We start from the raw sequence: 15,130 nt of genomic DNA, 5'->3' as shown, positions 1-15,130 counted from the left end.
CTCCTTTGCGGTTTTGTTTTTGGGAACTCATAAGAGAACTTCCCGATAGGTCACCCATCCTGGGAATGCTCTCGCGCGCTACTCGCTTAACTTCGGAGTTCTGATGGAACCCGAAGCCAGTGAGCTCTCAAGCCAAATTGTCACATCTCGGCCCGAGCCCCCACCACAACCCGGACCCGCTCCACCATCATAGCACGATATTGTCCGCTTTTGGCTCCAACCACGCCCTCACGGTTTTGTTTTTGGGAACTCACACGAGAACTTCTCGATAGGTCACCCATCCTGGGAATGCTCTCGCGCTCTACTCGCTTAAATTCGGAGTTCCGATGGAATCCGAAGCCAGTGAGCTCCCAAAAGGCCTCGTGCTAGGTAGGGATGTGAATATACATTTAAGGATCACACCCCTGGGTGATGTGGGATGTCACAATCCACCCCCCTTAGGGGCCCGACGTCTTCGTCGGCACACCACGACCAAGGTTAGGCTCTGATACCAAATTGTCACATCCCGACTCGGGCAGATCACTTCTCGGGCCCGCTCCACCACCGTAACACGATATTGTCCGCTTTGGGCTTACCATTCTCTCACGGTTTTGTTTTTGGGAACTCACGAGCAACTTCCCAGTGGGTCACCCATCATGGGATTGCTCTAGCCCTCTTCTCGCTTAACTTTGGAGTTCCTACGGAACTCGAAGCCAGTGAGCTCCCAAAAGGCCTCGTGCTAGGTAGATATGGGAATATACATATAAGGATCATTCCCCTGGGTGATGTATGATCTTACAATCCACCCCCATTAGGGGCCCGACGTCCTTGTCGGCACACCACAACCAGGGTTAGGTTCTGATACCAAACTGTCACATCCCCGCTCGAGGGGACCACTTCCCGGGTTCGCTTCACTACCATAGCACGATATTGTCCGCATTGGGCTTACCATTCCCTTACGGTTTTGTTTTTGGGAACTCACGAGCAACTTCCTAGTGGATCACCCATCATGGGATTGCTCTAGCCCCCTTCTCGCTTAACTTCGGAGTTCCTACGGAACCCGAAGCCAGTGAGCTCCCAAAAGGTCTCGTGCTTGGTAGAGATGGGAATAAACATGTAAGGATCACTCCCCTGGACAATATGGGATGTCACATTATTTCTCTCTCTCCTCATTTTTCTTCAATACTTCTCTCATTTTCTCTCCTCCTTCCTACTTCTCCCTTCTCTTTCTTCAGCCTCATCTCTCCTAGTTCTTCTTCATACTTCTATCTTTCTCTCTCTACTTTTCTGTATTATTCTCTAAATTTAAGAGTTTTATTTTTTATTTTTTATGAGAATAAGGGGATATAAATTTTCTAGAATTTTTGGTTTTTGGTTTTTCATTCTAGAATTTTCTAAAAGTATTTGATTTTGAGGTTTTGATGATTTAGATGCATAATTTTGAAACTGATCTTGTAGATGTACTGGACTTTTGAAACTGATATTGTAGAAGTACATGAATTTTGAAACTAATCTTGTAGATGAACTGAGATTTTGAAACTAATCTTTCAAAAGTGTGTTTGAACCAAATTCGTGCACCTCAGTGAGCGGGGGTTGAGCACAAACTGGAGCAAACTGCAAAACAGTAAACAACCATGAGCAAGCCTTGGATTGGGGGTGTGCCGGCTACAGGCTATCCGACGGTCAAGTTAGTAAATGATTTTAAACTCAAGCAGTGGACAAAGAATGAAGTGTAGGAATTGCGTTACCGTAGATGAACTGTAGGTAGGTGTATTTATACGGTGGGAGAGGAACATTTTTATGATAGAATCATCATTTTAAGCTGGGAGAATCTTAAATGATATTTAGTAAGTAAATATTGCATCATCTTAGGAGTTGTGATTACTTGCGGCGCACACCTATCCTTAGATTATAGGGACTCCAAGACTTATAGGATCTGATTGTGTCCATATCCATATTAGATTGTGTGTCTTACAGAACGAGCATGGTCATCCAGTGAAGTCGCTAGGACTCCGCCGAGTGCCCAGGAGTAAGGTGACAGTGGCACCCTACTTCGTCTGATACAGTTCTGCTTGGAGATGGTGAGTCCATAACCGGACTTTTGAGGTAACAGCATTCAAATTAGACTTACTCCAACTCTGGAAAATCAAGGTCCCACAAAAGTGCATGAATTTTCAAACTGATCTTGTAAATGTGCTGGGATTTTGAAACTAATCTTGCAAAAATGAATAAATTTTGAAACTAATCTTGCAGATGTGCGTGAATTTTGAAACTAATCTTGTATAATTGTTGAAATTTTCAAATTGATCTTACCTAAGTGCTAAGAATTTTGAAACTAATCTCGCAGAAGTGCATGAGTTGTGAAATTGATCTTTTAGAAATTAGTTTTACGAATCTAAAATCAGTTTGCAATTTTTGTAAATGGTAGAGTTTTGAAAAAATCTATTAGGAGCATGGCTGAAATTTTAAAACTTTGTTTGCTTGTATTTGGGCTAAAGTTGGTTGGGATTTAGGCTTGTCCTCGACTTGAGCCCTTCCATACTTTTATCTGTAATATAGGATACTCTCAGTAAAGCTAAAGGCAATTGTATATTTTTCTAAAGGGACACAAGATGCAAAAGTGGGTCTGTCATTCAAACACTAGCCTTAAATTTTACAACGCAAATTAATTCCCAAATAAAGCCTTAAAAATTACTAGATCGCAAAAAAGCCTAATAGAAAATCAAGAAAAAAGCAACGAACAGAAGATGCTTATCATTACAAAAGAAACTCAAGAAATAATCACAATTCCTCGGAAGAAAAAAATATATGTTTTTTTATTTTGTATTTTGTAATGGTTGAGCTTTTGTACAAATTTTATCACTCGATTCATTCCAATGTGACTATAAGTTTTTAAATTTCTAACGAATAGAATACTAAATAAAAGAAAGAAAAAGAAAAAAACCCAAGGAGAATTCCAAAAAGAAAGTACGTAGAAAACAAAGTAATATGAGCTCCTAAGGTCTTCATTTTGAAGACCTGTGAGGATCAAATGCATATTAGCCACAAAGTCATATTATTTTTAGATCTAAAGTATTAAAATATTTGACAACATAATAAAGCAGAATAAGAAAATGAGTTTTCTAATAGCTATTTTAAGTTGGTTTTGCTTTATCAAATTGTCAAATATTTTAAGCCTTTGGATATGAATTATAATTTTGTGACTAACATGTATTTAGTCCTCACAGATATTCAAAATAAGAACTTTAAGAGAGCAAGACTGATATAAAGAGAATGGTTTTGACATCCTACGATTTGTTGAATATCTTTATCTCACTCAAGATTTTATTATGAAATGACTTATATGCCATAATGTAAAATAACTATTTAGACTCTTGAAGTTTTTTTTTCATGCTTTCAAACCTACTTCCAACCTCCATTGTTGAACAAAGTAAATTCTAACCACTAGCGACATAAAATAACAATTCAAAACACATGTTGGTATGGTATTTGTAAAACCCCTCCTCAATTTTGTGTAATTTTATATCAAAGATTTATGAAATTACATTTGTGCCCTTGAAACTTTACCCTATTCGGATCCTCTTTTCAGATTTTCTCTTTAGTTCTCATCCTCACACTGCCTACCACGTGGAAGCACCATATCTTCTTCTCTCTTTCCCCTCCCCCGAATCAACATTCTCCCTCTCTCAGCTCATACATTCTCTCTCACTCTCGGATCTCCCTTAGCTCACTTTCCCTCACCCCTTCCCGATCAACACACACACAAACCTTCGAACCCACACCCCACAGACACCAACCCTTAAACCTAGGACCTTCTTTCTTTCTCTTGCTCACCTCCATGAAGCGTCGGGACACTCAAATGACACCCAGCCTAAGCTTCGCGAGCCCGTGACATTTAAGCCCAAGCTCGGCCACCTCCAGCAGTTTCACGATGAATCACAGGTAACAAACACTTGCTCTCATCTCTACCTTTATTTTGGGTGTTAGATCATATGTTAGTTTGGCCGATCATTGTTGACTTGAGCTTGGGAGGCCCCGACCTTCTTCCCTGGCTAGAAAACTAGGGCATTTGGCTCGTTGAATCCCAAAACCCATTTAACCCCGGGCCCCTTGGGCCTTACCAGCTTTGGCCTTAGCCCGCTTAACCTTAAACCCTAAAACCCTTACTTTGGGCAAGGCCTTCAAGCCTAAGGCCGGATAGAACCCAAACCCAAAACCCTACGAACCCAGGCCTTTGGGCTGTGCAAGATTAGGTATTCAGCCCAAGGAACCTAAGCCCAGAAACCTTTTAGGCCCAAGCCCAAACCTAGTCCAACCCAGAAGCCCAGCCGCGCGTGGGCGGCGAATGGGTGCCTACAGGTGCCAGCGCATGGATCATATGCGCCACCGTCCGCGGCGCCGCCGACAACTTTTCCGGCTACCCAAGGCGTCACGTGAAGGTGCGTGGGACGGTCGTGGAGGGTACCCCGAGGTTCCACTTTATGTGTTTTCGACGTCCTGAATTCGTTTATGACGTCCGTTTTCCGAAATTCAATCATTTGAGTATAGTTTTATTAATTGGACCCTTTATGTGCTTAGGTGCGATTATTGGCGGCAATTGTGTCTTTCCTATTTCGGACGGCTCTTCGACGACGGAGTATCTATGAGTAGACCCCTTCCAAAATGCATGTTTTATTAGTACAAATGCATACATGAAAAACATGATTTAATGGTTACGTTTTATGAAACGTTTTATAAGTAAATTGGATTTACATTATATGATTATCATGCTTTACTAAGAATATTTTGGAATACCATACTTTATCGAAACTTATGTTCTTTGTAGTATATATGATGGATGACTATATACTATTTATGAACATGTTTTTACACTTCTTTGTAGTATATATGACAGATAACTATATGCTAAGAAGATGATTTTGAGATATATGTACCTATATTTGGAAAGATTATATTCAATGGTTTTGTGCGTATCTAGTGGTCACTGTTCTGCCTATGGGTGATGATACTTATATTTCCTTTGAGTGAGCGTGTGTAGGGCATTGTTCTGTGCGTATGGGAGATGATACTTATATTACCTTCGGGTGGGCGTGTGTAAGGCACTGTTCTGTGCATATCAGAGATGATACTTATATTGCCTTCGGGCGGGTGTGTGTAGGGCACTGTTCTGTGCATATGAGCGATACTGATACCACTAGTTGGCACATTATATACAAGATATGTTTTAGGAAAGGTTTTATAGCATGCTAGGGTTTTCGGATAAAACTATTACATATTATGATATTGAGTTTTCATAAAACTTTGGGGGTTAATATGTTGATAACTGTTTCAGTATTATATATATATATATATATATATCAGCTTAGTCTACTCATGTTTGTTTTGCACCCCCTGAGGACATAGGAACTAGGCTTACGATTCACGCTACGAGGCATTCCTCTACCAGTGATATCGTGCCTTCATCTTTGCTTTGACATCATTGTAATAACACCTTTCGTTGTATTCTGAATTAGATGTATGCTCTGAACATGTCATGCACTATCACTATCTTTATCATTATTGGCAATTGAATATTAGTATATTATTTTATGTTGTTCGAACGGAATTTATACGCATGATTTACATGTTCTCAGCATATGCATTCATTAAATGACTTGCGTCACCCTCGGGTTTCGGCCAGCACGTGGCCATCCCGATGTCCCTCAGGATCGGGGCGTGTTAGTATTTGAACATATGTCATTTCTTTTTCTTCAATTTTTGTTATGATAACATTCGAAAAGAATTTGGTATTATATGATAAAAAATAAATTCATTTGCAACATCTTATCTAGCAACATAATAGAATGAAAAACCGTCCTCACTCTTCAACTTTTTTGGGGACTCTTTTTCGTGAAGCCTCTAAAGATATCTTTCGGGGATTGCAACGGTCCTCAAGACTAAGGTTTAGGGTTTATGACTAAGGATTTTCCATGAAAGAAGAATCGCTTTGTATTTTTAACGTGTTTGTAATTATAAGATTGTGATATTCTTTTGACATATGTAATTTTTTAAATTTAAAAAAGAACGTTTCAAGTGAGTTTGTTGTATGTACATTTTTTTTATTATTTTTAATACTACTATGGAGGACAAAAATTTGAATTCTCATTTTAATTTAGACTAGGCTTATCACTCGAATTAAAAAATAAAAAATAAATAAACCGACTGCCAACGAGCAACTAATTTTATTAAACAATTAGAGTCGGGCAACTTCGTAAATAAGGCAGCAAGAGTGTCGTTCAATAATTAATACACGATGTAATGGATCATGATGAGATGTATGTGATGATGCATGCATGTATGTGTGTATATATACATATATAGGCATAGCATAACATAAGAATGTAGGAGAGGAGAGGAGAGGAGAGGAGAGTGGTAGAATAACATTTGACTTGGTTTCAGAAGAGAGAGAAGAGGAAGAGAGAAGAAGAAAGAGAAAAGGGTAAAGAATGAAGAAAATTCAATCGAATCGAATACAATTTTGACGTCCGCAAGGACACTCTCTCTCCCCCTCCTCTGTCTCTACAACTCTCTAATCTCCCTCTCTAAAGCTAAACAGCCGAAGGACAGGACTTGCGCTCAGAGCCAACGCACACTGTGAGAAAACCCTAAAAGGGAACAAAATCCCAACTCAATATTGAAGCCAACTCAGTGAATAATCAAATTACTGGGTTTTATGCAGTAGAATCTTTGTGGGTTTTGGAAAGTCTCTCTCTTTCCTTGTATCCCTCACTGTTCGAAGCTCTACTGGGTGAGTACTATATATTATTTCTTGTATGTGTTCTTTTTGTTTATTTTGTGATTTTCATTTACTATTTGAAGTTCTTTGATCGTTGATTTGGGAAAATTTTGGTCCGATCGATGTTGTTTAAGTATATGCATTGGCAATTTTATTACTATTACTGGTTTAGTTTTGCAAAGTTTGGAAAATCTTTAGATTGTTTGTGGGATTTTGGGTGTGTAATTTGGTTTCACTTGTGTTAGGGTATAATCTTTATTGGGTTGTGTCCAAATTTTGTTCAATTTTGTGGCTTTTTGTTCAATTCGTGAATTGTGGTGATTTAGTTCATTTCAGGTTTTTGATTGGTGTTGTTTTTGGTTGATAGAGTGACAAGTTTTGAGATTTCTACTCTGGTTTTTGGCAGAGAGTTTGATTTGTTTGTTATTAAGCTTTTTTTGCTCAAAGGCTGGGGTTATGGTGGATCTGAAAGTTCGTGTAATAAACAGAGATTCATGCGGAAGCAGGTCGGAGACTGCTCTCTTGGTGAAGATAGCGTGATTGTAGAATGTTCAGAATCAGAGCTTGTTCATTGGTATTTGGTTTCTTTGTTATTTGGCCTGTGTTTGGTAAAACTGAACACGACGTTCGCAGACACAATGCTTACCCTTTTCTGTTGGTGCACAATAAAGACTCTGCAGCCTATGGCCTTGGATGTAGGGGTATAATGCTTTCAGAATTGAGGTCCATCCCCGAGATTTTGCGTCTTGTTATGTAATCTAGGTTTGTGGAATTCACGTTGTTTTAGATAGATTTAGTACTTTCCCCTAGTATTTCTAGATTGTGATTTTGAAAACATGGTACCTTCGGGGTCGTCCACTCCAATTGGTGGTGCCCAGTCTGTTTCGCCTTCACTTTTGCGTTCGAATTCTGGAATGTTGGGAGGTCAAGGTTCCCAGTCGGCTTTTCCCTCACTTGCCTCACCACGTACTCAATACGGTAATATGAATATGCTTGGCAATGTAGCCAATGTGTCTTCTCTCCTTAGTCAGTCATATGGAAATGGAATTTCAAATCCGGGCCTCTCTGGTCCTGGTAGCAGCCAACGCGGAGTTATGGATACTGGTGCTGAATCGGATCCACTTTCTGGTGTTGGCAATGGAATGGGTTTCAGTGCACCTTCTTCATCATATGGTGCATCAAACATGGCTAATCCTGGTACGTCTGGGCAAGGGCAAGGGCAACAATTTTCAAACCCGTCTGGTAACCAACTGTTGACAGAACAACAGCAGCAGCAACTTGAAACACAGAATTTCCAGCATGGTCAGCAGCCAATGCAACAGTTCTCTTCCCCTCACAGTACGCAGCAGCAGCAACACCAATTTCAGGCTATTCGAGGAGGCTTAGCTGGTGTTGGGTCGGTAAAGTTAGAGCCCCAATTGACAAATGATCAACATGGACAGCAGCAGCAGTTGCAGTCTTTAAGGAGCCTTGGTTCAGTGAAAATGGAACCACAGCAACTTCAAACAATGAGGAGCTTGCCACCTGTAAAATTGGAACCCCAACATTCCGATCAGCCATTGTTTTTGCATCAACAGCAGCAACAACAACAGCAACAACAACAAATCCTCCACATGTCAAGGCAGTCTTCTCAGAATGCTGCTGCCCAGATGAACATTATGCATCAGCAGAGATTATTGCAGTTACAACAACACCATCAACAGCAACATAACCAGCAACAGCAACAACACCAGCAACACCAGCAGCAGCAATTTTTGAAAGCAATGCCTCAACAGCGCCCCCAGTTACAGCAGCAGTTTCCACAGCAGAATCTGCCCATGAGATCTCCTGCAAAACCAGTATATGAGCCTGGAATGTGTGCTCAGCGTTTGACACATTATATGTATCAGCAACAACATAGGCCTGAAGTAAGATACCTACATGCCTAATTTGTTAAGTCTATTGGATGATTGTTATGGTTAATGAAGATGCCTACTTTTTATACAGGACAACAACATTGAGTTCTGGAGAAAATTTGTTGCTGAATATTTTGTACCCCATGCGAAGAAGAAGTGGTGTGTTTCTATGTATGGAACTGGCCGACAAACAACTGGCGTTTTTCCTCAGGTCTGTATCTAGGATACCGTAATATGGTGAACCCCATCTATGTTGGCATCTGTACTAGTAAATGAGATTAATTGCAGAATATATACAGCATGGGTATTGGTATCCACATCTTTTTTGAGGTCACTTTATTCCTCAATGTCATGGTAGCTATTACATTATTTGAAATACATTTTCGGTTGGTGTTGCGTGAATCTTGAGCTATTTGACAATCATGAGTGCCATATTTTGCAGGATGTATGGCACTGTGAAATATGCAATCGCAAGCCTGGGCGTGGCTTTGGTACGTTATACTTTCTCTTTTGGAGACTTATACTTTTGTGCCCATCAATGTCATATCTTAGAGTCTTTGGATAGATGCCAGTGTTAATTTTGATGCTCTATGTAGGTGCTTTGTTCATGTTCTTTTCTCTTTTGCGACTGGTATCTGATATTTCTGATCAAATTTTCAGAAGCGACCGTTGAGGTTCTTCCCCGGCTTTTTAAAATCAAGTATGAAAGTGGTACTTTGGAGGAGCTTCTTTATGTTGATATGCCGCGTGAGTATCATAATTCATCTGGCCAGATTGTGTTGGACTATGCTAAAGCGATACAAGAAAGTGTTTTTGAGCAACTTCGTGTTGTTCGGGATGGTCAACTTCGTATAGTATTCTCTCCAGATCTGAAGGTTGGACAAAAAACTGTTTTCATGTCTCCATTTACCTTGCTTCACCCAGTTTTTATCAACCGTCTCTGTCTTTTGGCAGATATGCTCTTGGGAATTTTGTGCAAGGCGCCATGAAGAGCTTATCCCTCGAAGATTACTGATACCTCAGGTTACTTATCAAATTTCTTCTTGTGATGGGTGCCTTTCTCCATTATTGTTATGAATATAACTTATTTTTCCTTTCTATGGGAACATTTCAAAACAAAGAATATAATTTACTGATTTGTTTAGAACCCTTGTTCAGTCGTTGACAATTGGACACTTAAATGATTGAACGCTATTAGGTGATGGGTTATTCTGTGCTCGAAATTAAGTTCTAGGAACAGGGTTAAGTAATCAAATTGATTTTTTTACTGATTGTTTTCCCCTTATGCTTTCATGACAAGGGGGATTCTGTTCTCTTTGTGTCGCAAATTGAAAAAACTTCCAAATTCATCTATTCAAACCTCTTTTTGTGCAAGAATATGTACATTGTTTGGATGAAATAGGACTTAATCGTATGGAAAATATTGAGAAATATCAAATCCTAAACTTATTATTGTTCCACCAGTTGTTCAAGGAGCAACTGTATTTGTGAGTAAAGATTTCACTGTATATATTAAATATTTAGTATTTTTATATACTAACTAGTGGTTTTAGTAAATGATTTATAAATATGAGATTCAGGTCGGAGTGGTTTGGCTTATATGTTTTGGACATAAATCCCGATTTTACCAAACTAGCTCAATTCTTGACATTCTCTCTGTTGTATGTGATGCTAATTTGAGTATATGTACCATTCATATGGTACTTTGCATATCTAATGGTTACTTGCCTTATGCAGGTTAGTCAGCTTGGTGCTGCAGCCCAAAAATACCAGGCTGCTACTCAAAATGCATCATCCAACATATCTCTTCCAGAGATACAAAGTAATTGTAATATGTAGGTTCTTAAATCTCTTTCTCATTTTTGTTAATATTTGAGTTTATTTTTTTATTTTTTGCCTGACAATGTTTGAGCTTTCAAGTGGTGTGTTTTTTGTATAGAGATTTGGCTAATAATTGATGTTGATGGCTTGTTTCTGATGGGTGAATGTTGAATTGTCCTTATGCCAGTTTCTGCTCTGTATCTGTCTGTTTATCAGTTCGTGTTCCGTACACACTTATTCATATGTATAGTCTCACATTTCTAGTGGAGTCATCAGCAGGCAATGCTTTTCTTGAATATGAATGCTGCACATTGCCCTCATCTATTTTTTTATTAATGCCACAAAGTTGTATGTTCTTTATTACTTGTATCAGGACTTTTCCAGAAAAATGAAACTTGTATCAGGAGACACTACAAAAGATATTTAATTTTGCAATTACATTGTGCTTTCATCATTTAGATCTTAATGATACTATGAGCCTATGTGCGGAAATCACCTGCCTACATTTCAACCTTTATTCTATGCAGTGGTGGATTTGTCTTTTTCAGTTTAAGGTGTCTAAACATATAAATGGTGGGTTTGGAATTTATGATATTTGTTTAATTCTTATTGTGTAATGTTTGTTTAGGTTTGTATCGTCAGCTCGACAGTTGGCCAAAACCTTGGAAGTGCCATTAGTAAATGATTTAGGTTATACAAAGCGATATGTGAGGTGTCTTCAGGTAATTTCTTAATCACTGCAGAGTTTATGTATCATCTTTGGCTTTGAGATGCGCTTCTATTTTGCATATAGTGCTGCAGTATTTGTTTGTGTTTTACAGCCATTCCTTTGTGCACCAAATCTACTCGGTGTTCATTGTATCTGCCTTGGGATCATACTCCTGATATAAATTGTATATGTTAAATGTGTCCTCCTATAACACCCGAAATACAGTTTCATATATTTACATTGGACACGTGAAGGGGAAAAATGATTTTTTGACTTATTACAACCGTAAATTTCTCATCCAGTTTATCTTTTTTTCTAGATAAGCTATGTCGGGCTGTGTTTATTCATGGTTTTCTGTCCCAAGATTCTAATAGTGAAGTGATGGATTTCCACTTATTTGTTTTGCTAGAAATGCCTTTGTTTCAAAACAAATTTCTTACCAATATTTTCTCTTCTTCCTCATGAAGTGTAATATAATATCATATATTTCAAACAAATTATGTTCATAAGTTAGGGTCCTGTTTCAGTGAACCATGTAACTGAGGTTGCTTGTAGTCCTGATTGACCATTTTGTTTTGTTTTTCTTTTTAATATATCTTTTTTGGGTTGCAATGCAGATATCAGAAGTAGTTAATAGTATGAAAGACTTGATTGATTACAGCCGAGAGACGGGGACTGGACCTATGGGTAAGTTTGATTTTTCTATGTTAACTAAATTACTAATGATGGTACAAATTTCTGATTTTTTTTTCTTCTATTCATTCGTTACTTTATAGAGATATGATAGGGTTTCGAACTATTTATTTGTCACATAATAAGACTTAAAGAGTTAACTATTTGTTCAAAACAAAAAAAGAGCTACCTTATGACTTTTAGAACTCAAATATAAATTTCTTAAGAATATCAAATTAGCCTGCAGTGGAGTATATTTGGGGGATGTAGCTTTGCAGTAACTGAGTGGAAGAAGAGTATGAGAACTACTGACCTGGTGCCTAGACGCGATAGGCAGATTGGGATAAATCTGCTTATATTTGGTTGTGTTGGGTTTGAAGTCTTGGGTTTTAAGAAACAAGGGTTTAGTGTACGTAAATTTATTCAAACTTGAAAAGATTGTTGAATCTGGACAGGTAAAATTTGTGGAAACCGAGAAGAATGCTTGCTGGACATTAAAGTATAGAATCAATTAAAGAGCTGATGTAGTCCTAGATTACTTGTAACTTGAACTTCAAAACCATAGAGGAGTTTTTCTCTCATTGCCCACAAGTCAAGATTTTTTATTTTCTGAACGTAAAAAATTATAAGCTATCTAGCAGTGCGATCTTCTCTTTGTTGTTTTCTTCAGCAATATGTATTCATAAAATGTATAATCTGCTTAGGTCATGAGGCTTTAAAACAATACACAATTTCTAATAATAGCAGAAGGTTCAAAAAGGATAGGAGAAAGTAAAGCACGAAAGCAAGAAATACATAAAAGTTTATTGCTGAAATATGCTATAAAAAGCTGGCAACTGTAAGAGCTATAGAATGAGGAAAGAATGTCCTGGTGAGTAACAATGATTTGAGAGCAAAAAGAAGACAGAGTTATCTTTGTGCGAGTGAATGAGGCTGCTGCTAGATTACCAAGCTTCTACAAGATACATATATATATATATATATATATATATATATATTTGCACCTAGAATTGATTTTCCGTGTGCTTTTCTCACAGATTCTTTTGAAGAGATTCTCAAATGCTTCAAACCCCATATGAATGTTCGGAATTGTAGAATAAGAAAAGGAGCTAAAGAGTTAGAATGTAATTGGCTTCCTTGAAACTCTAAAATCTAGATGAAAATTGCCTGAACTAGTTCTCATAAAGGCATAAAATCCGGTTTGGTTCAATCAGGATCCAGATGGGCCCTTGTCATTTAACAATTCAGACAAAGACGTAAACTTGATTCTTTAGTTGTTAGCTCTAGGATAGTGGTTGTGATAGTGATTGGGGCAATTCCTTTTTTCTTATGTGTTTTCCATAATCATCTTATAAAATTTGTTTGCATACACCTACATTATGCTCAGTTTAATTTTTAAGTTATTGCACTTGTGTTGTGACCCCTGAAAGTATTTCTTTGCACTATTTCATGATATCATGTCAGTTTGAAGCATTATATTGTGGTCCACTTGGTAGTTACAATCCATTATAGTCGTATAAGTCATTACTCTAGGCTTGATACTTACAATTCATTATACTTTAGCAGCTTCTTTATAGTTTAGTTTGGGTCCACATGTAGTTCATTGCTATTGTTTTCTTTCAGAGAGCTTGGCCAAGTTTCCTCGAAGGACGAGTGCTTCGTCTGGCTTTCACAGTCAAGCACAGCAGTCCGAGGAGCAAATGCAGCAGCAACAGCAACAACAAACGATTGGCCAGAATTCAAACGGAGATCCAGGCTCTGTCCAGGCCGCCGCTACACAAATTGCTGTCAGTAATGGTATTGCGAGTGTAAATAATGCTCCAAACACAGCATCCACATCTACCTCTGCAAGCACCATTGTTGGGCTCCTCCATCAGAATTCAATGAATTCCAGACAGCAAAGTTCTATGAATAACACAAACAGTCCCTATGGAGGAAGTTCTGTTCAGATTCCATCCCCTGTTTCTGCTAGTGCAATCCCGCAGGCGCAACCAAACCCTTCTCCATTCCAGTCACCAACACCCTCATCAAATAATCCTTCACAAATATCTCATGGTGCCATGACAGCTGCCAATCACATGAGTACAGCAAATTCACCAGCAAATATATCCGTGCAACACCCAACCCTATCTGGCGAGGCTGATCCAAGTGATTCCCAGAGCTCTGTCCACAAATTTGTACACGAAATGATGATGTCCAACCAACTTAACGGCCCAGGCAGTATGGTCGGTGCTGGTTCTTTGGGAAACGATGTGAAAAACATGAATGGGATTTTGTCAACAAGCAACAACATAGGATTGAACGGCATGACTAACAATAGCTCAGGCATTGGGGGTGCTGGATTTGGGAGTATGGGTGGCGGACTTGGTCAGCAGCCTGCCATGGCGAATGGAATAAGAGCAGCAATGGGAAATAATTCTGTTATGAATGGAAGGGTCGGAATGGCATCAATGGCTCGAGAACAAAGTATGCATCATCAACAACAGGATCTGGGGAACCAGTTACTTAGTGGGCTTGGAGCGGTGAACGGCTTTAATAATCTTCAATTTGAGTGGAAACATTCTCCTTGAAAGGCTCTGTTGATCATGTTGATGGCTCGTTTCACCGTTTCTTGATTTAGCTGCTTGCGCAGCGTGAGAAACGGCAGGAGTTGCCTCTGGCACCGTGGAAGATGGCAGTGCTGGGATGAATTGAAATACTTGACAGGGCTTTCGCTCCCACTTTGTACTAATCTGTTATTTATATATAAAAGAAGAAAATTTGGTGGTTGGTTGTGGCTGAAGAGGCTCATTTTCTTGTGGTTTTTAAATGTATTTCATTTTTTTTCGTTTCGAAATCTCATCATAGTGGTATACGACGCTTCGTTTTTTTCCTAGTAACAACTTTTTTCCCTTTGAGTAGAGATGTCAAAGAGTGCAAATGGTTTCTACTTAGGCTGTTGATCGTTTCTTCCAATCCTAAATTTGTATTTCTGACCTATTCGTTGGGCATGTATTTTTGTTATTTCCCAATTTCAGTTAGGGTTTCAGTTCTACATCTCAAACGTCATTAGTTACTAAGTGTATTTTTAGGCTTTTCTTCGATTTGATTACAGTACGTTCGTTGGTTGACCTGCTTTGAGTGACAAGGGCAATGAATGTCACGAGTATTGGTGGCAACTTGGTGCCAATCAATTATTCATCAGATGCGTATAAATTTAAGAGTAATGTTAGAGAAATTAAATTTTTTAATTCAAATTGGTCACCGATAAAAAACAAGTACGTTAATCGATATTTTATT

The 15,130-nt window shown here is 38.6% G+C and overlaps 1 protein-coding gene across 5 annotated transcripts; it reads left to right on the top strand.

The window, feature by feature from the left end:
* Nucleotides 1–6,380: 6,380 nt before the first annotated feature.
* Nucleotides 6,381–14,641, top strand: LOC137727742 (transcriptional corepressor SEUSS-like). Of its 5 annotated transcripts, none has more exons than XM_068466555.1 (10): nt 6,381–6,766; nt 7,243–8,661; nt 8,741–8,860; nt 9,092–9,140; nt 9,310–9,524; nt 9,604–9,672; nt 10,387–10,484; nt 11,099–11,192; nt 11,797–11,866; nt 13,475–14,641. In XM_068466555.1, the coding sequence occupies exons 2-10, from the start codon at nt 7,591–7,593 to the stop codon at nt 14,419–14,421; spliced, it is 2,733 nt and encodes a 910-aa protein (XP_068322656.1). In that variant the 5' UTR covers nt 6,381–6,766; nt 7,243–7,590; the 3' UTR covers nt 14,422–14,641. The 5 variants fall into 5 exon arrangements, with proteins under 5 accessions (XP_068322656.1, XP_068322659.1, XP_068322658.1 ...); XM_068466558.1 differs by having other exon boundaries at nt 7,202–8,661; XM_068466557.1 differs by having other exon boundaries at nt 7,186–8,661.
* The last annotated feature ends 489 nt before the right edge of the window (nt 14,642–15,130 follow it).

The sequence above is a fragment of the Pyrus communis genome, chromosome 3 (genome assembly GCF_963583255.1).
Source record: "Pyrus communis chromosome 3, drPyrComm1.1, whole genome shotgun sequence".
Lineage (NCBI taxonomy): Eukaryota > Viridiplantae > Streptophyta > Magnoliopsida > Rosales > Rosaceae > Pyrus > Pyrus communis.
Note: the sequence above shows the minus strand (reverse complement) of the source record. Positions and strands in the feature narration are given on the sequence as shown.

What these genes read in the sequence shown, in the direction of transcription:
- LOC137727742 (XM_068466555.1), top strand. Translation starts at nt 7,591, where the DNA reads ATGGTACCTTCGGGGTCGTCCACTCCAATTGGTGGTGCCCAGTCTGTT. An exon ending in CAACTGGCGTTTTTCCTCAG is followed by an intron (nt 8,861 to 9,091) that starts GTCTGTATCTAG and finishes CATATTTTGCAG; the next exon opens with GATGTATGGCACTGTGAAAT. An exon ending in TATTCTCTCCAGATCTGAAG is followed by an intron (nt 9,525 to 9,603) that starts GTTGGACAAAAA and finishes GTCTTTTGGCAG; the next exon opens with ATATGCTCTTGGGAATTTTG.